At 48.9% G+C, this 15,887-nt stretch overlaps 1 protein-coding gene across 3 annotated transcripts in view; it reads left to right on the top strand.

Annotated features, from left to right (window-relative positions):
• GRIK1 (glutamate ionotropic receptor kainate type subunit 1) overlaps positions 1-15,090 on the top strand; it is a 102,534-nt gene extending 87,444 nt beyond the window's left edge. Inside the window, exons 14-17 of one of the 3 annotated variants that reach the window (XM_041460409.1) lie at positions 4,108-4,333; positions 7,331-7,581; positions 9,526-9,691; positions 14,680-14,740. In XM_041460409.1, coding sequence (XP_041316343.1) covers positions 4,108-4,333; positions 7,331-7,581; positions 9,526-9,675 — 627 coding nt within the window. In that variant the 3' untranslated portion in view covers positions 9,676-9,691; positions 14,680-14,740. Of the gene's footprint in view, positions 1-4,107; positions 4,334-7,330; positions 7,582-9,525; positions 9,692-14,679 lie in introns of those variants that run through there. The other 2 variants (XM_041460408.1, XR_005954589.1) reach the window with 2 other exon arrangements.
• The last annotated feature ends 797 nt before the right edge of the window (positions 15,091-15,887 follow it).

The following is a 15,887-nucleotide window of genomic DNA, read 5'->3' as shown; positions in this document are numbered from 1 at the left end:
GAGGTGGGTAAATACATAATTCACCCACAGCCACAGCATCCTGAGGGACTGGAGGAGAAGGTAAATACACCAGGCAGCCCAGCCTCAGTGAACCCTTCAGCACCAGGAATGTAAAACCTGGCAGGTTTCCCCCAGGACATGTGGAAAAGCAGCCTGGCAGTGAAGTGCAGTAAGGGATAAACCCATCTGCCTCTGATGGGAGCCAGGACATGGACATGGGGGTATTCTCCTCCAGCTGGGATGCTATTTCCTCCAAACCACTTCACTAAAAAGCAGCTGGAACAGTCTGCTTCCCCTTCTGAAAGCCACATTTGCACCCATGGTAATTCCACAGGAAAATGCAAGTTTGTTTGCCTTTTTTTTAATGCTCCATGGTCATATTACCCAGACTATCAATACAGGGGCCACAGCACACTTGAACACATCTGCAAGTGAAGAGTTTTCTGCAGCTAACTGTTTGGTAGACAACTGGGATAATTATGTCTTTTTCCTTTTTCTTAATTAATAGTATTAATTACATACAAAATGGATAATTTCATAAAATGTCAGTGCAAAAGCCAACAAGCTATAAATACAGAATACGTGCACAAAAATCCTGTGACAGTCAGAATTGCTTAGCAGCTCCCTCAGCAGTGTGAGCAGGGAAGCCAGGCTGGGGATGAGCCTGGATCAGGCTTTTCCCTGTGCATCTGAGGATGGTGTTCATGGAGTCACACACACAGGGCCTCGGGACAGGAGGAGACTCTGGGGGCAGAACAACATCTGTGACAAGAGATCTCTCCCTCTCTGGGGACATCCCAAAAATCCAAAAATCCAAAGTTCCTGTGCCTCCAGGTGACCCTGCCTTGGCAGGGGGGTTGGACTGGGTGATCTCCAGAGAGAGATCCAACCTTCCAACCCCAACCATCCCGGGATTCTGGGATTCTGCGTAGTCTGTCCCTGTTGGTGCTGCCAAGGGTGAGCTGTCCCTGCCAAGGCTCTCCTGTGGCTGAACAGAGATGTTTCCTTGCTGAAAGAAAAACACCAACTACAGCATTTTGCTTTAGTGAGCTCCTGAAATGATGAGCTGACATTTCCACTGAGATGGAAACCTTCCTGGAGATATTCCAGTGAGGCAAGCTCTGGATTCTCCTCTGGCTATTTCATGCCCAAAGAAGCTCACTGCCATTGATATTCTGAAGTCAAATTTAGCTTCAAAGACAAAACTTCAAATCCTGTTGCATCCCTGCATTTTTAGAGGAAATAGGTCCTGGAGCTCTACATGAGAAGCTCAGAACAAATTTCCTAGAGCTGTTTTTAGTTTTACACTGATTTCTTTTTGCACCATTAATCCTGCAGGCAGAAATATGTAGGCTTAAAAGCATGTGAGCTTCTAAAAGGAAACCTTCAGACAAGGTGGTTAAATATTTATGCACTACATGTGCTAGCTTACTTGTGCCTGAAATGCATGTGCACAGGGGATGGACAGTACAGAAACTGGGGATGGATTCCCTGGCAGAGGGATGGTGACACTGTGAAAATGCATGAAAAATCACACTTGTAAACACCGTGGGGTTTTTTATTATGGAAGCATCTCCAGATCCTCACAAGATTAGGAGTTCTTTGTCCTGCCCAAAACTTGAAACAAAAAGTCCTGGAGTAGCTCTCTGTATAAGACCAGCTACTCCTGTCTGCAGAGGAAGGCTCTGACTTTACCTTGCTCAGACGGTGAAATGCTGTATTTGTTTAGCTCCTTGAGCCAAACAAACACACACAGCCCAGGGAAGGGCCTGGGAACTGGGAGGGCAGCAGGAGGGAATTCAGGCAGCAGGAGGGAATTCAGGCAGCAGTTACTCCACTCCCGCGCTCCTCCCAGGGTACAGCGCAGTTACAGCACCTCTGCCGCGACATTCCAGCTCCGCCTCTTTCCTGGGAGCTGTCCAGTCCCCGGGAGTGCTGAAGTGCTGGGAACAGGGAGAGGGAAAGGAGGGATCACTGCGGCAGCAGCAAAAACACCCTGAGGAGCGAGGCACAGGGCTGGGTGCCTGGGAAGGGTCATTGCCTCGAGTGCTTTCTCTGCTGCAAGATGGGATTTGTCACATCAAATAGTACTAAGGCCCAGGAATGCCAAGGGGAACAGATTGTTTTCAGACCAACATTTTTCAAAGCAAACCACGACGTGCTGGGCATTCCTTGCTGTGGAGGGGACAGGAACAAGGGAGTGACATGTAGGACACGAGGGGCAAAGCCCAGATCCCTCTGGTTTCCAGGACCGTATGGGACACACATGATAAAAAACGTTTCTGGAGACATCAGGCACAGGAAAACACCAAGCAGACTCTAAAGAGCTTTGATTTAGGACTTTGTGCTCAAAGTAGCAGCAGGAAGGCCCTGGAAGATGAGATTAACAGGAAGATGAGTGTAACTGCTGGATGGGATGGAGGTCAGGAAGCGTATTAGAAAAGCAAGGTACTGCCACTGCTTTTCCAAAGCTCCATTTGCATTTATCCAAGCTGACATCACTTGCAGTTAGTGGTGTCTACAAGGCCGTGCTAACAGCTGTGATTGCCCACTGGTTTGGAATGCCTAGCACCAGTGTCCCTGCTGCTATAGTTTTCCCAGAAAAAAAAATATTCTGAAGATGAAATATTTTTCAAAGAAATCACTTTTCTGCAGTGACTTTTAGCCAGACAGTGGGGAGAATGAAAACAAAAGCAATTGGAATTACTTGTGGGGGGGAATGGAGTTCTGACCTTGAAAGGAACCTCAGATGTGTAGAGATGCCAGATATGGCCAGAGCAGATGAAAATACCCCAAAACCAGGGCCTAGGCAGCCCAGGACAGTGAAGCCTTGTAGGAGGGCAAGCCAGCAGCACCCCAGGCAGCACTGCCCATCTGTGGGAATGGCCAAATCTGGGAGAAGTCCAGCTGAAGGCAAGATGTTTCCCATCCACAAGCAGTGACACACATTTATTTCTCCAGACTGCTGTCCTGCTCTGTTTCCAGCATGCCCATAAATCTTCCACTGCTTTCTTGCCCCTCCATCATAACAGGTCCTGTGTTGCAGTTTGTGCCAGCTCCTGCCTTCTAAAGTGCAGATGTGTTTCTACTTAAATTAATGAAAATTCAAGGCCCAAAATTTGGCACAGGATCCATCCTGAGGGAAAAAAATGGGAGCTGGCAAGTTGAGAAGCCAAGATCTTTCTTACAAACTCTTCTGAATAAAGAATACATTCTTCCACTAAATTCACTGTCAGACTCAGTCTAGTGCATAAACATAGCATCAATTTCAAAAATATTCCCAACTGAGCTATAAAAATGGTAACTACTTGTGGAGAGCCACTTAACCACCTTCAGAGTTTAGTGGTATCCTGTGGCTCACCAAACTGAGGTGGAATGCAGGTGACATTCACAGATACTGAATTTATAGATAAGGCATATTAACATTTAAAGCTCAAAGAACCAGAAAATCAACATGTCACAGGAATCCCTCTGAAGCTGGTGTTTAAAACTGAGCCTGGAATCAGCTGAGATGGCTCTAAACCAGAGATGGGACTTGAGGGACTGAGGAGATGCTGCCCTTAACCCCTGTGGCAAAAGGATCATGTCCTCAAGTCTGACTGCAATGGGAAGCACGAAGCAGGAGTTTATTTGGACTGTTTCTCAAACTTTATCCCTGAAGCACGTGACTTCAGGCAAGTGATATGAACACAACAGGGGCAGAGGAATGCTTTGTTCATCACCAGGCTCTTGGAGCAGTGGGTGTGCCCTGACAGGTGGGAGTGGAGTGTCCCAGGACAGCAGTGTCCCAGGGCACCAGTGCCCAGCTGCACTGGGCCAGCTGCCTCCGTGCTGCAATCCATGGAGCAGCATGGGCCCAGAAAATTCCAGAGCACTTCACAGCCAGGCCAGTAACTACATTCCTGGTACTGCAAAGAAAGTGGGAAACAACAAGAGATTCCTCAGCACAAAGCCCAGTAAGAGGGGAGTGCTGCTGGAAGGAAACCCTGCCACCAATTCCCTGTCACTCCAGATGTGGTACCGCCATTGAGGCTGGCGAGGCTCAGGAACATGTGGCAAGGGCAGTTCGGGGGCTGGAGTGACTCTGTGCCTCCTCTTCCCTCGCAGAAATCCAAAATCTCGACGTACGAGAAGATGTGGGCGTTCATGAGCAGCAGGCAGCAGACGGCGCTGGTGAAGAACAACGACGAGGGCATCCAGCGCGTGCTCACCACCGACTACGCCCTGCTCATGGAGTCCACCAGCATCGAGTACGTCACCCAGAGGAACTGCAACCTCACCCAGATCGGGGGGCTCATCGACTCCAAGGGCTACGGCGTGGGCACCCCCATTGGTAAGAGGCTGAGGAGCACAGCACAGTGTCCTCTGAGGCAAACCATTCACTCCTAGGATCTCAGAAACAGGACAAGGGAGAATGGATTCACACTGACAAAACCACGGCTAGACGGGATATTGGGAAGGAATTCTTTCCTGTGAGGGTGCTGAGACCCTGGCACAGGGTGCCTAGATTATCTGTGGCTGTCCCATCCCTAGCAGTGTCCAAGGCCAGGTTGGATGGGGCTTGGAGCAATCTGGAACAGTGGAAGGTGTCCCTGCCCACCTGGCAGGAAGGGCTTTAATGTCCCTTCCCACCCAAACCATTCTGGGATTCTGTATGTGCCCCAAAGAAAACCGCTTACTCAAAACCCTGCATCTCCCTGATGCAAAACCTTGCAGTTGGTCCTCACTGTTCTTCAGTGTTGTTCTGAGGCAACGAAATAAATCAGAAATTGATCCCCTTTAATGCAGAGCTTTAAGACTCCCAATCACTCTGAAGTCTCTGGCAGACCTTTTCTAGCATGTCCAGTACCCTTTCTAAGATCTTCTAATTGTAGAGCATTAAAAATTTGCATTGGGCACAGGCTGGACTCGGGCTCTCAGTTCTTTTCCACCCTCAATGATTCTGGGATTCTGTGATGTGTCAGGGCAGGTTTAACTACAGGATCAGTGGCAGGCTAATGCAGCTAATTCTAACACTAAAGCTCTTCCCAGTTCCTTGGGAGACTGCTAAGAAAGCAGATAAATGTATTTCTTGGCCTAAGAGGTTTGTTTATAGCTCAGAGGCCATAAGTAATGTGCTGAATATTTAAAGAGGTGTGGAGATGGATTTGTGGGTGGTGGTAGAGCTCACCAATAAACCACCACCAGTGCAGCTCTCCAGGCACCCTTGACAAACTCTAAAAGCCAATGCAGAAATCTGGAGATGCCTGTTACCCTCCAGATGAATTGTGATAATCCTGATGGCAACATAAACACCACAAGAAAGAAAGAACAACCCCACAAATCCTGTGCTGTGACTCTGGCTCCTCCACTTTACCTCCCAGCTGTGTCCTTCCAGACAGGGGAAATGGATGAGTCCTGCAGCCTTACACATTGCAGGGGACAAAGCACAAACAATTCTGCTCTCTCTTCTGTGAGGCACTGCTGTTTTCAGGGGTAATAATTCACTCCCCTGTGCAAAGCCAGTTTTTGGAGGTGTTTCTGGCCTGTTTTCTGTGCTGTTATTTTTGGGTCTTTAACAGCAAGCACACAAATCATCCATTCTTACAGCAGGCACATTTTCCTCTCAGAGCTGGCTGCCTCCAGCAGTGCTGGTTTCTGTCTTCCCAGATGGATTTGGGACAGTCTGACACATGTCTCCTGGCAGCTGTGGTCACAGCATGGCCCAGTGCTGGCAGTGCTCTGCCCCAGCAGCAGCTGAGTGGTGGCACAACAAATGAGGAGCTGCAATGTTCCTCACGCTGTTCTCCTCAGACAGGGCTGGGGGATGCAGGAAATGAAGAGCAGCAAGGGGGACGTGGATCCACGGGACAAGTGTCTTAACAATGTCCTGCACAGCAAAATAAGGAGCAAAACTGAAGCTGTGAGGCCGAATTTCCAAGGCTATTTTGGTGCATAAGAACTGAGAAGCAGTGCCTCAGTGAGATTTTTCTGAAGTGCCACGTGATCCCTGCAGTTCTGGCACACATTCTGCCTTAAAGCTTGGTTTGCCTTGATGGAGTTCAGTTTGCAACACTTTTAATGTGCAGCAAAATGAGAATTTGGTGAAATAACAGTTGAAGAAAATCTGAGAATCACAGAATGGCCTGGATTGGGAGGGACTGGATTGAAGCCCAGCCAGTGCCACCCCTGCCATGGGCAGGGACAACGTCCACTAGCCCAGGTGGCTCCAAGCCCCATCCAACCTGGCTGTGGACACTGCCAGGGATCCAGGGGCAGCCACATCTGCTCTGGGCACCCTGTGCCAGGGCCTGCCCACCCTCACAGTGAAAAACTTCTTTCTAATATCCCACCTAATCTTGCCCTCTGGCAGTGGGAAACCATTCCCCAGTATCTTGTCCTTCCGTGTCTTATTAATGTGCTGCTAAAGGAAGGGAAAGAAATAGCTGCAGGGCTTTCAGCTCTACATTTCAGTCCAGACTCCTAATGTTTCCAGCTGTAGGGAGTCCAGCACAGCCGGATTTGGGAGCACACATGTGCCTTTGGAGCCAAACAGCATCTCACAGAATCACAGAACCATTCTTGCAAGCTCCTCCTCCTTGCTATCACAAAATCCTGGTCCCATAAAGTCTCTCTCACAAGCACAGGCTGCAGGATTTTGGAGGATGGAGAGGCTGGGCAGAGTGTGTGAGAGCAAATCTAAGTAGAATGAGCCACCCAGTGTGACCCCACTCCTTGCCAGACACTGCCCAGGCCCATAAAGCTGCAGAGCCTGCACACACATCATTTAGCAAATAGTGGTCTGCAAACCAAAAGCATGAAATTGTTGCTATTTGCAGCCGGCAGGGCCACTATTGCTACAAATCACAATAAAAAGGACTTGTCCACACAGTGTTCTTACAAGCTGTAGGTAGCTGAGGTGGAGCTGTGGGTGTAAATGAGAAGACAAAGTGTCTGAGTGACTGTGGGCTCCTCTGAGGCAGCCCTCATTTACAGGCAGCAGGGAAAACCAACAGATGCTGAAGTCAATAGAAGGGATGCAAAGCGGAAATTCTCAACGAGTGCTCACGGCAATATTCAAATATGATGTGGAGGAATGCCTTAGCAAGAAAACCCACTACCAAGGCTTAAATAAACCTCACTAGGAGACCCTACAATTATCATGAATTCTCAAATAACTGCAGCAGGGGAGCCTTCTGCTTCCCAGTCCCCAGGGCAGACACCAACAGAGATTCCCCTTCCCACCTCCAGCCTTTCCAGCTGGAATAATCCCCTCTGTGACAAAGGCTTCTGCCTCAGATGGTGGCAGCTGCTCCCTGCAGCACTGCCAGGCCTCGCTGTCCCCTTGCAGGGTCCCCATACAGGGACAAGATCACTATCGCCATCCTGCAGCTGCAGGAGGAGGGCAAGCTGCACATGATGAAGGAGAAGTGGTGGCGAGGCAACGGCTGCCCCGAGGAGGACAGCAAGGAAGCCAGCGCCCTGGGCGTGGAGAACATCGGGGGCATCTTCATCGTGCTGGCGGCGGGGCTGGTGCTCTCCGTGTTCGTGGCCATCGGAGAGTTCATCTACAAGTCGCGCAAGAACAGCGACATCGAGCAGGTGAGCGACCCCGCCCGGCCTCAGCTCTGCAGCACACGCCTCGAGATGTGACGGAGTTTACATTTCCTGCTGCTGAGCTCGCACCAGGCAGTCCTGGCTCTAATGACAAATAATTTATTAATAACGACAGGGAAGTGCCTCACCCACGGTCCAATTAGTGCTGCTTAGCAGGGCAGTGCAGAACAAGGGCAATTAATTTCTCAGTTTCTGCTTGAACTTCAGGATTTCCAGCATAAATTACATTGGAAAGGAATAAAACACAACTGGGCTGTTGGGTTTTTTATATGGCATTATCACAAGCCGCTTGAGTAACGCAGGAAAGCACATCCAAATCCCAAGAGTCATTTTCCTCTTGCTCTAGAAAGCATCTTTTTTCAGAGCCAGGGGTTTACAAGTGCTGAAGGATGCACTTCAAAGCAGGGAGATCTGCTGAGAGGTGATGGATGCCACTGTAAAGTAAGATTGTGGAGCCAAAGAAGTTCTGGTAATAGCTCCACTGCAGTGTAATGAGCAATTTAAAAGGGCAGAGCAAAACAAAGGAAATGCTGTGTGTAAATCACACCTTGAGCATGAGAGCATTTTGTGAGTAGGGATCGATCCTTAAAACTGAGTGTAAACACCCTTTTAGAGAGCCACCAGCCCTGTGAAAGAGGCATGGCTGAGCAGGAACTTGCAGAGTTCCTAAGCTGTCAGCCAGCCCCTCCTGCCCCGGGGCAGTTTGTCCTGGCTCTGTCCTGGACCCTCTGTTTGGCTCCTCTTCTCTCCAGCAGGGCTTTCCCAAGGAACAGGGGGACCTCACCCTGCAGGACCCTGAATCCCCAAAGGTTCCCGTTTCCTCACTCCAGGCTCCCAGGCACGCACCTCGAAGCGGGTTAAGCTCTCTTTGCACTTTGAGGGGGGAAAGGAGCTTTTCCATGGGGGATTCCCCCTCCCCATCCAAAGTGTTATCCTAGAAGGGTGGTGACATATATGCCAGGAGTGGCTGTTGAGGCACAGACCCGCCCCCAGGGCAGCAGGAACGAGCGGGAGGAGAAAGGAACATTTTGAACCCTATCTGGGAGGTGCAGTTTGCATCAAAAGCTGTGTCACTGTCTGCAAAAACAGATGCAGCTCAGGGAGCAACCCCAGGATATGCCAATCAAAGGGTCCCTGGTTTGGGATAAGGCAGCGATAAAGGATTAATGTATTTGCACATATTGCAGCTTTCCAATTAGTACTTTAGCCCGTTTTAGCACAAAATGCATAAAAAATGTATTGGTATCTTTGTTTTGTTCCTGTCTCGGGAGATCGTTTATTCAAATATGTTTTGGAGAACAGTTGCAGCTAATTAAAATATTTAGTATAATTAAAATGTTTAGTTTAAGTGCTGACATGGTGCAGAATATCCTGGAAACTTTGCAGGAGTCTGTGCAAGGCAATGCCTCCCTGAAGCCAGGACTAAAGTAGACTTTAGTCTGCTTAGCTTTAGTCTTAGCTTTAGGCCAGGGGTTTTAATTTACTGAGCAATAAGTGGGGTGAATAACAGAATTTGGGGTTGCACTCACGTGTGCACAACCCCATTTCTGCACCTGCACTGCTGCTGCTCAGTACGGTGTTGCTTAATAATTAGAATCATCAAGTGAGCTAATGTGGCACATCCTGCCTTTTTTCCAGAAGCAATTTCACCGGAGCACAATACCAGCGATTCCAGTGTTTCTGTCTGGTTTCTCTGGCATTGTTTTCTCTTTTCCCTGGTGAGATAAACAGCTTAGATGGGAAACGCTGTGCAGGGTGTGTTATCACTAAGCTAATCCGAACCATTGTTGAATACAATCTGTGACTTTTCTGTTGCCATTAGTGGAGTCTCTTTTAATTTAAATGGCTTTTGAATCATTCTCATGCTTGTTTTCAGTTTTGCTTTGTTCATTTATTTACTTTCTCCATTTCTCTTCTTTTGCATGCAAGGCCTTTTGTTTCTTTTACGGACTGCAGTGTAAGCAACCCCACCCGTCCAACTCCACCTCTGGCACCACCTTATCCACGGAGTTAGACTGTGGCAAATTAATCCGGGAGGAGCGAGGGATCCGAGCACAGCCCTCGATCCACACGGTGTAGTCAGGAGAGGACCAAGGTGTGTCCGGGAGAGCATCACGCCCAGCAGGGCTCAGCCCTGCCAAGGGTTAACACGGGGGTGAGCTGATCTAGAGTCAATTGCCAAAGCCCTAAACCAGGGCAGTTTCAATGTGTGTCACAGGAAATAATTACACCCCCAGCAGGGAGCTCAGCTGAGCTGGTAGCCTTTCAGAATTACCACAGCCTGTCATGTGCAATTGTCACCTTGTCATTTCCTGGGGTAATTCACCTGCTTCAGGTAAGAAAAATGATTTACCTCCTTTTCATCTCCTCCCCAACCCGAGCTGAACAGTGGCAGCCTCGTTACTGAAAGCAGGGAGGAACATCCAGCTTGGTCTCTGCTGCAAGTGGGCCAGGCAGCTCTGAATTCAGGAACCTCTCAAACACCCTGCAGGGCTCCATTAACTTCCTGAACCCCTGTCACAAGCTGCCAGAGATGGTGAGCTGGCATCTCTTACTCCCTGTGTCAATATTTAATGAATTTTAATTCCTCCATTTAAAATGCATTACTCAAAGCCTGCAAGTAACTATCATAGCACAAAATCAGACCCATCAGTTAAATTTTATGCCATGTAACCATTAAGGGCATGTTCAACAGGAGCACCCTCAGGCAACGACCACGCAGACCATTAATAGAGCAACTCCATTGTCTTGTTTAGCAATTCGTGAGGTTCATTGGTAACAGAGAAACTCCTTCGTGGGAAAGTCGGGCATCGCTTTATCCCAGACAGCAAAGCCCTGGCATTGCTTTGCATATTGCACCCTGGTGGCATGTTTTGTGTGGGAGGCTGGCACTGGATGTGTTTTACACCCTGGGAGGACAACACTTGGATTTCCTCCAGCCCTCAGCCAGTCAGGGACTGACAGCCAGGGCAGGGGACAGTGGACTGGATGTGGTTTTGCCACCAAAAAACATATGTCAACAGTTTGAGATGCGCAAAGTGCACAGAAATGCCAGCTCCAGGGATGTCATGAGCTGTGGCAAGCCTCAGTGTTCCCAAACCTTTTTACCTGTATTCCATTGTATCCCAGATTCCTACCAGTCTCACCAGCTCATCTCCCTCCCCTCAGCCCTATTTTATGCGTTCCTGCCCAGTGGAGCTCCTGCTCATCAGACAAGTTACTGCTCTGTTTTCCTGGGGCCATTTCTGCCCCCTGCTGCAGTCAGGAGCCTTGCTGGAAGGGATTCCTTCACACCCAACGTGCTCCCCCTTGAATGGTTCCTGTGTACCTGGCTCCTGGGGACACGCAGGGCAAGCAGTGCCCCGTGATCTCCTCTCACCCCCGTGCCAGGGCTGATGCTGCTGGCAGCAGGCTGGAATGCTTTGTGACAAAGCTGTGCTGCTCGCAGCTCGGCTGCTCCAGTTCTCCCGTGCCCATCCGGGGGTGGGAGTTCATGCTGCACTCCAGATGCTGCAAGAAATTGTCTTGCTCAGAATGGTCTCTTAACTTGTTTGAATGGGGCCTGGAAAGCTTTGGCTCTACATAAAATGCTCCTTCTCGCCAGCAAAGACCTGAATTAGGTCCTCTGAACACCTGATTTAAGAAAACACTTTTTATTTGCAGCTTCCCAGTAGAAGAGACTTAAAACTAATTAAATTCAGCTCCTCTCAACTCTCAGAGGAGAAGGAAGATGCCTAATGTGTTTATCTCCATCACTGCTCCACGCAAGAAATCCTCTGGGTTGCAGCTTGGACCAGTTTTGTAATTGCTCCTTAGATTAGTGCCGGATGCAGAGCGTTTCTGTCACTTGCTGGGTAAACATTGTCCCAGCTGTCAGTCCCACAGCCCCGCTGGCAGTGACAGCAGCGTTCCCGGGGTTTAGCTGTCCCACAGACAGCCCCACAGGCTGGCAGCAATTCCCTGGGGGAACGCCAAAGCAGCTCCTGCTATCCCTGGCAGAGCCTCATCCCTAGTTACAAAAACAGTTATCAAAAACCATCACTGGTGCTCAGGTGATGTGGGAGAGCAGCAAGCAGCTTTTCTGATTTTTCTTGTGAACAGAGCACAAAGGAACAGTTTCTGTAAGTGGGGAAGAGTTAAATTAATCCCTGGGTTACTGTCACACTGTTTTGACAGTCACTGCTCAATAGACTCTGGTGGGTTAAAGGAGTTAATTTGGGGATCTCCTCCTGCCATCAGAATATGCCTCTCCTCATGCCATCTGTGTGACAGAATACTCACACAGATCCTCAGTGCTCCCCAGCAGCAGTTTGCTCACTAAAAGAAAGTATTCCGGATGTTTTTCCTTCTGTGCAAAAAATTAATCCATTTTCTTTCAGCACAAGGCACAGGTCAGTGTCCCAGCTAATGCCTTGTCCTCAGTGGTAGCCCAGCAGCAGAAGCAACAGATTGATAAATCCTGACTACAATTCTTCTCTTTTTTTTTTTTTTTTTTTTTTTTCTCATTGTTTCTACTTTATGGTATTTGTTTATTTGTTTGTTTTGTAATTCTGAGTCTGTAATTCTCCTAAAGCTTAGCACAGACCTCTGCATGGGAGTGTAAGGAAGGATTTGGGAGCTTCATGGCTATGCTTCAACAGCTGCTGAAATGACCAAAGGGCACCAAGAAAGAGTCCCACATCACACAGAGAGCAGAACCTAGTCTGTTTTTAAAGGATGACATTTCCTTTTACATGCCATGGCCAGCAGCATTTTGACACTGCCAGAATGAGAAAGTTAAGTTGGCTGAAAGCAAAATGTTAAATTCATCATGAAGTTGTAAAAGGGATTGATCTGTGCCCACTCTGCTCTTGTTCTGGGCAGACCTCAGCAGTGGACTGACCAGCATGGGGAAAAAAACGGGGTTTTGAAGCAACCCTTTCAGTCTGGCCACCTGAATGTGAGACAAAAGAACAGTATATTTCCCTTTTTAATCAAATTTCAATGTCAATATCCCCTTTTTGAAGGCTGCTTTGCAGGTGCTGCTCAGAGGACTTGGGCTTGGGGTGTGTTCCTTGTCCATGGCTTTCCTATAAACCCCACACCATTCTGCTGAGGCTGTGCTCGCTCTGCACCACTTTTCCTAAGAATAACCTGCAGTCTTCCTGATAATAATTATTTTAAAATTCAAAGCAGTTGGAAGTGGAGCCATTGGGCACTGCACAGATCAGATATTAAAAACCTCCCAGCAATATGTTCTGTGTATCTGTCTGCAGATGCAAAATGAACTTCACGGGGGTGTTTTGTGCAGATGAATGTGAAAGGCATTGTGGTTATTGCACAGTCTGAGTAATGGGAATCCTGTTGGAAAATTAAAGTACCAGCCTATTAACAAGGCAGTAAAATACACTCTTCCACCTGCAGAAATCATCCCTGTCTGCACTCTGCAGAGAGCAACGGCTGGGATTAAATACAACACATTAGGAGGCTAGTGAGAAACACAGGGAAGGAAAACAAAAGTAAGACTGATCAATCCTACAGAGGCTTAATAGGACCCCAGTTACCACGGAGTTCTGGATTCACTTTGTAATCCCGATTTTAAAAACTCAGTCAAAGCTGAGACCACAGAGAGCAGTAATCCACCCAGAGCCTTTGGGTTCATTAGTCTGGGGATGAGCGGTGCTGCTCCTCAGAAAAGCTTGGCGCATACAGAAAGGGTCGGGAGGATACCTGCTCCTGCTCCAGGGGGAAGGAGCGCCGGGATGCCGGGCTCCCATCAGCAAAGGGAGGGTATTTAAATGACAATTGCAGCAGCAGAGGCCTGCCCAGCACGGCTGCCATTTGAAAGGACAGCATGCGCTGCCCTGGCTGCGCCCATTGTCTGGGCAGCGGCACCAATTAACAGGAGTTTAATTGACCTCGGAATCGCAGATGAACAAAAATGAAGCACCTCAGAGAAGGAGAATGTCGGGCTATGAGTCTGGCACGGTCTGGGATCTCAGCTGTGTGCAGCCCAGCCCACAGGACGAGGTGGCACACACAGGACCCAAAATTCCCACCCGCACTGAGCACAGGGGCTCGCTGCAGAACCAGTCACACACTTTATTCAGCTTGGGGAAGGAAAGGGGCTTAAAGCTTTGTTTTCCCCTGCTGCCATCACTTGATTTTATATATAAATAATCTATTCATGTATATTTGCACGGAACAATTGTTGTGGGGTTTTTTTGCAAAGCCAAATACTTCCACTTAAAGGCTAGTTGTGTTCCTTTGTGTTACACATAATTATTCCAGCTGTGGATTTTAAAATATGTTTCCACTTACCCCAAATGTCTGTTGTGATGGTGGGAAGAACGAAGATCTCTTCTTTCTTTCCAAGCCATTTATCTCCCTTATTCTTGTGGTAATTATCTCCTTTCTTCTCCGCACAATATTTGAAAAGATTCCTTCCAAAGAAAAGAAGAAGATTGAGGCCTGCGCTATATTTGAGAAACGTCCGCTCATTTCATGAGGGAAAAATAACTAAACCACAAAGAAATCTTAAAAAAACTCTTTGTCTCCTCCAGCATGCTCATGGTTCTTTTGTGAGTAAAGTATATGGTGTTTAAAATGAGATCTGTTCTTTTTGTAAGGTCAGGGACAACTGAGAAAGGGTAAGTTTTGTGATGCGAGGCCACCAAAACATGGCGAAGGCGCCTGTGGGGAATTTCAGAAACACGCATAAACATCTTTAGTTGGGCCAAAGTTAAATGAAAGTCAATGGAAGATGAGTTAGGGAAAAACCCCTGCAGTGTGCAGTCACCTGTTGTGTCCAGGGAGTTATTCCAGCTGGATCTTCTGAGGCCGAGCTTCGGCCTCACCTGAGGGCTCCGTGAGGGCCCAAGTTGAGCTTCGGCCTCACCTGAGGGCTCCGTGAGGGCCCGGGCTGAGCTTTGCCCTCACCTGAGGGCTCCGTGAGGGCCCAAGTTGAGCTTTGCCCTCACCTGAGGGCTCCGTGAGGGTCCGGGCTGAGCTTTGCCCTCACCTGAGGGCTCCGTGAGGGCCCGGTCCGAGCTTCGGCCGGGCTCTCCTGTGGGAAGCATTTAATGCCATCCCCTCTCCCCACAGTGTCTGTCTTTCAACGCCATCATGGAGGAGCTGGGAATTTCCCTCAAGCACCAGAAGAAGCTGAAGAAGAGGTCGAGGACGAAGGGGAAATCGTCCTTCCCGAGCATCCTGACCTGCCAGCAGCGGCGCACGCTCAGGAAGGAGACCATGGCGTGAGCGGGCAGGGGCAGCAGGACAGAGCCGGCCCGCCTGGGGGACGCAAATTCCCTCTCCTCAGAGGCTCCCTGTGGTTTCTTTTTTTAATCTAGAGGTACAGCAGCTGAAATGCTCGCCTAGACTGATGTACTACCGATCCTCCGGGAGGTGTCTGGCTCTTCCTCTGGGCTGGATTTCTCTGCTCACCTGATCTGCATCTCTGTCCCCTCCCCGTGCATCGCTGTATGTGCTTTCTAAATAAATAAATAAACAACTGACAGGGTTCTTTTTTCCAAGAATCTGGGAGTGAAACTTTTCTTTTCCTTGACTGCAGTGACCTTCTCCCTGTATGCCAACAAGTCCCATTTCCCTGCCTTTTTCCCTGCACAGCAGCAGGGAAGTCTGGTTGGAGATTAGAAAAGCCAAAGTCCTCTTTGGGATGGTAGGACAAGGCGGAATGAACTTCCCACTGCCAGAGGGCAGGGATGGATGGGATATTGGGAAGGAATTCCTCCCTGTGAGGGTGGGGAGGCCCTGGCAGAGTCCCTGGAAATGTCCGGGGCATGGAGCTGCCTTCTCTTCTTCCTTCCAAGAAAGCAGCATCTTCTGAGAAGGCAACACCTTAAATGTCCAGAGGAAGGAAAGTGGGCTGCCTAACAAGCAGACAGGCAGAAATACTGCTACCAAGGTTCTCCTAAAGCACAAGCCCTGTGCAGGTCAGCGGGTTCGTGCTCTCCTAATTGCCAGAGCAGTCATTTTTAACGCGCTACCCGCTCCAAGTGAAAAGGGAGGCTTGGCCCCCGAAGGAGTGATGTGTTTAGTTAATGTCTCTAATCACAAGGGCTCCTCACAGCCTGCCCCTCTGCAACAACAGCAGAATTCAGGGGCGCTGCCGCTTCGGAAGCACAAGGACCGGGTTCAGACCTGTTTGGCACAGGCTCCTCTTGTCACGGGATGTCACCACAGCTTTCTGTCAGACACACTTGTTTCCTGCTTCCCTTTCAGAATGAGCAGAAAATTACTTCTCTTTAAAAAATTCAGCCCCGGGTTCGTGATTGATTAAATAATCTTTC

This window comes from Pyrgilauda ruficollis, unplaced genomic scaffold, assembly GCF_017590135.1.
Source record: "Pyrgilauda ruficollis isolate IOZ18807 unplaced genomic scaffold, ASM1759013v1 scaffold143, whole genome shotgun sequence".
NCBI lineage: Eukaryota > Metazoa > Chordata > Aves > Passeriformes > Passeridae > Pyrgilauda > Pyrgilauda ruficollis.
The sequence above is the reverse complement of the archived record's forward strand: the minus strand, read 5'-3'. Positions and strand labels throughout refer to the sequence as shown.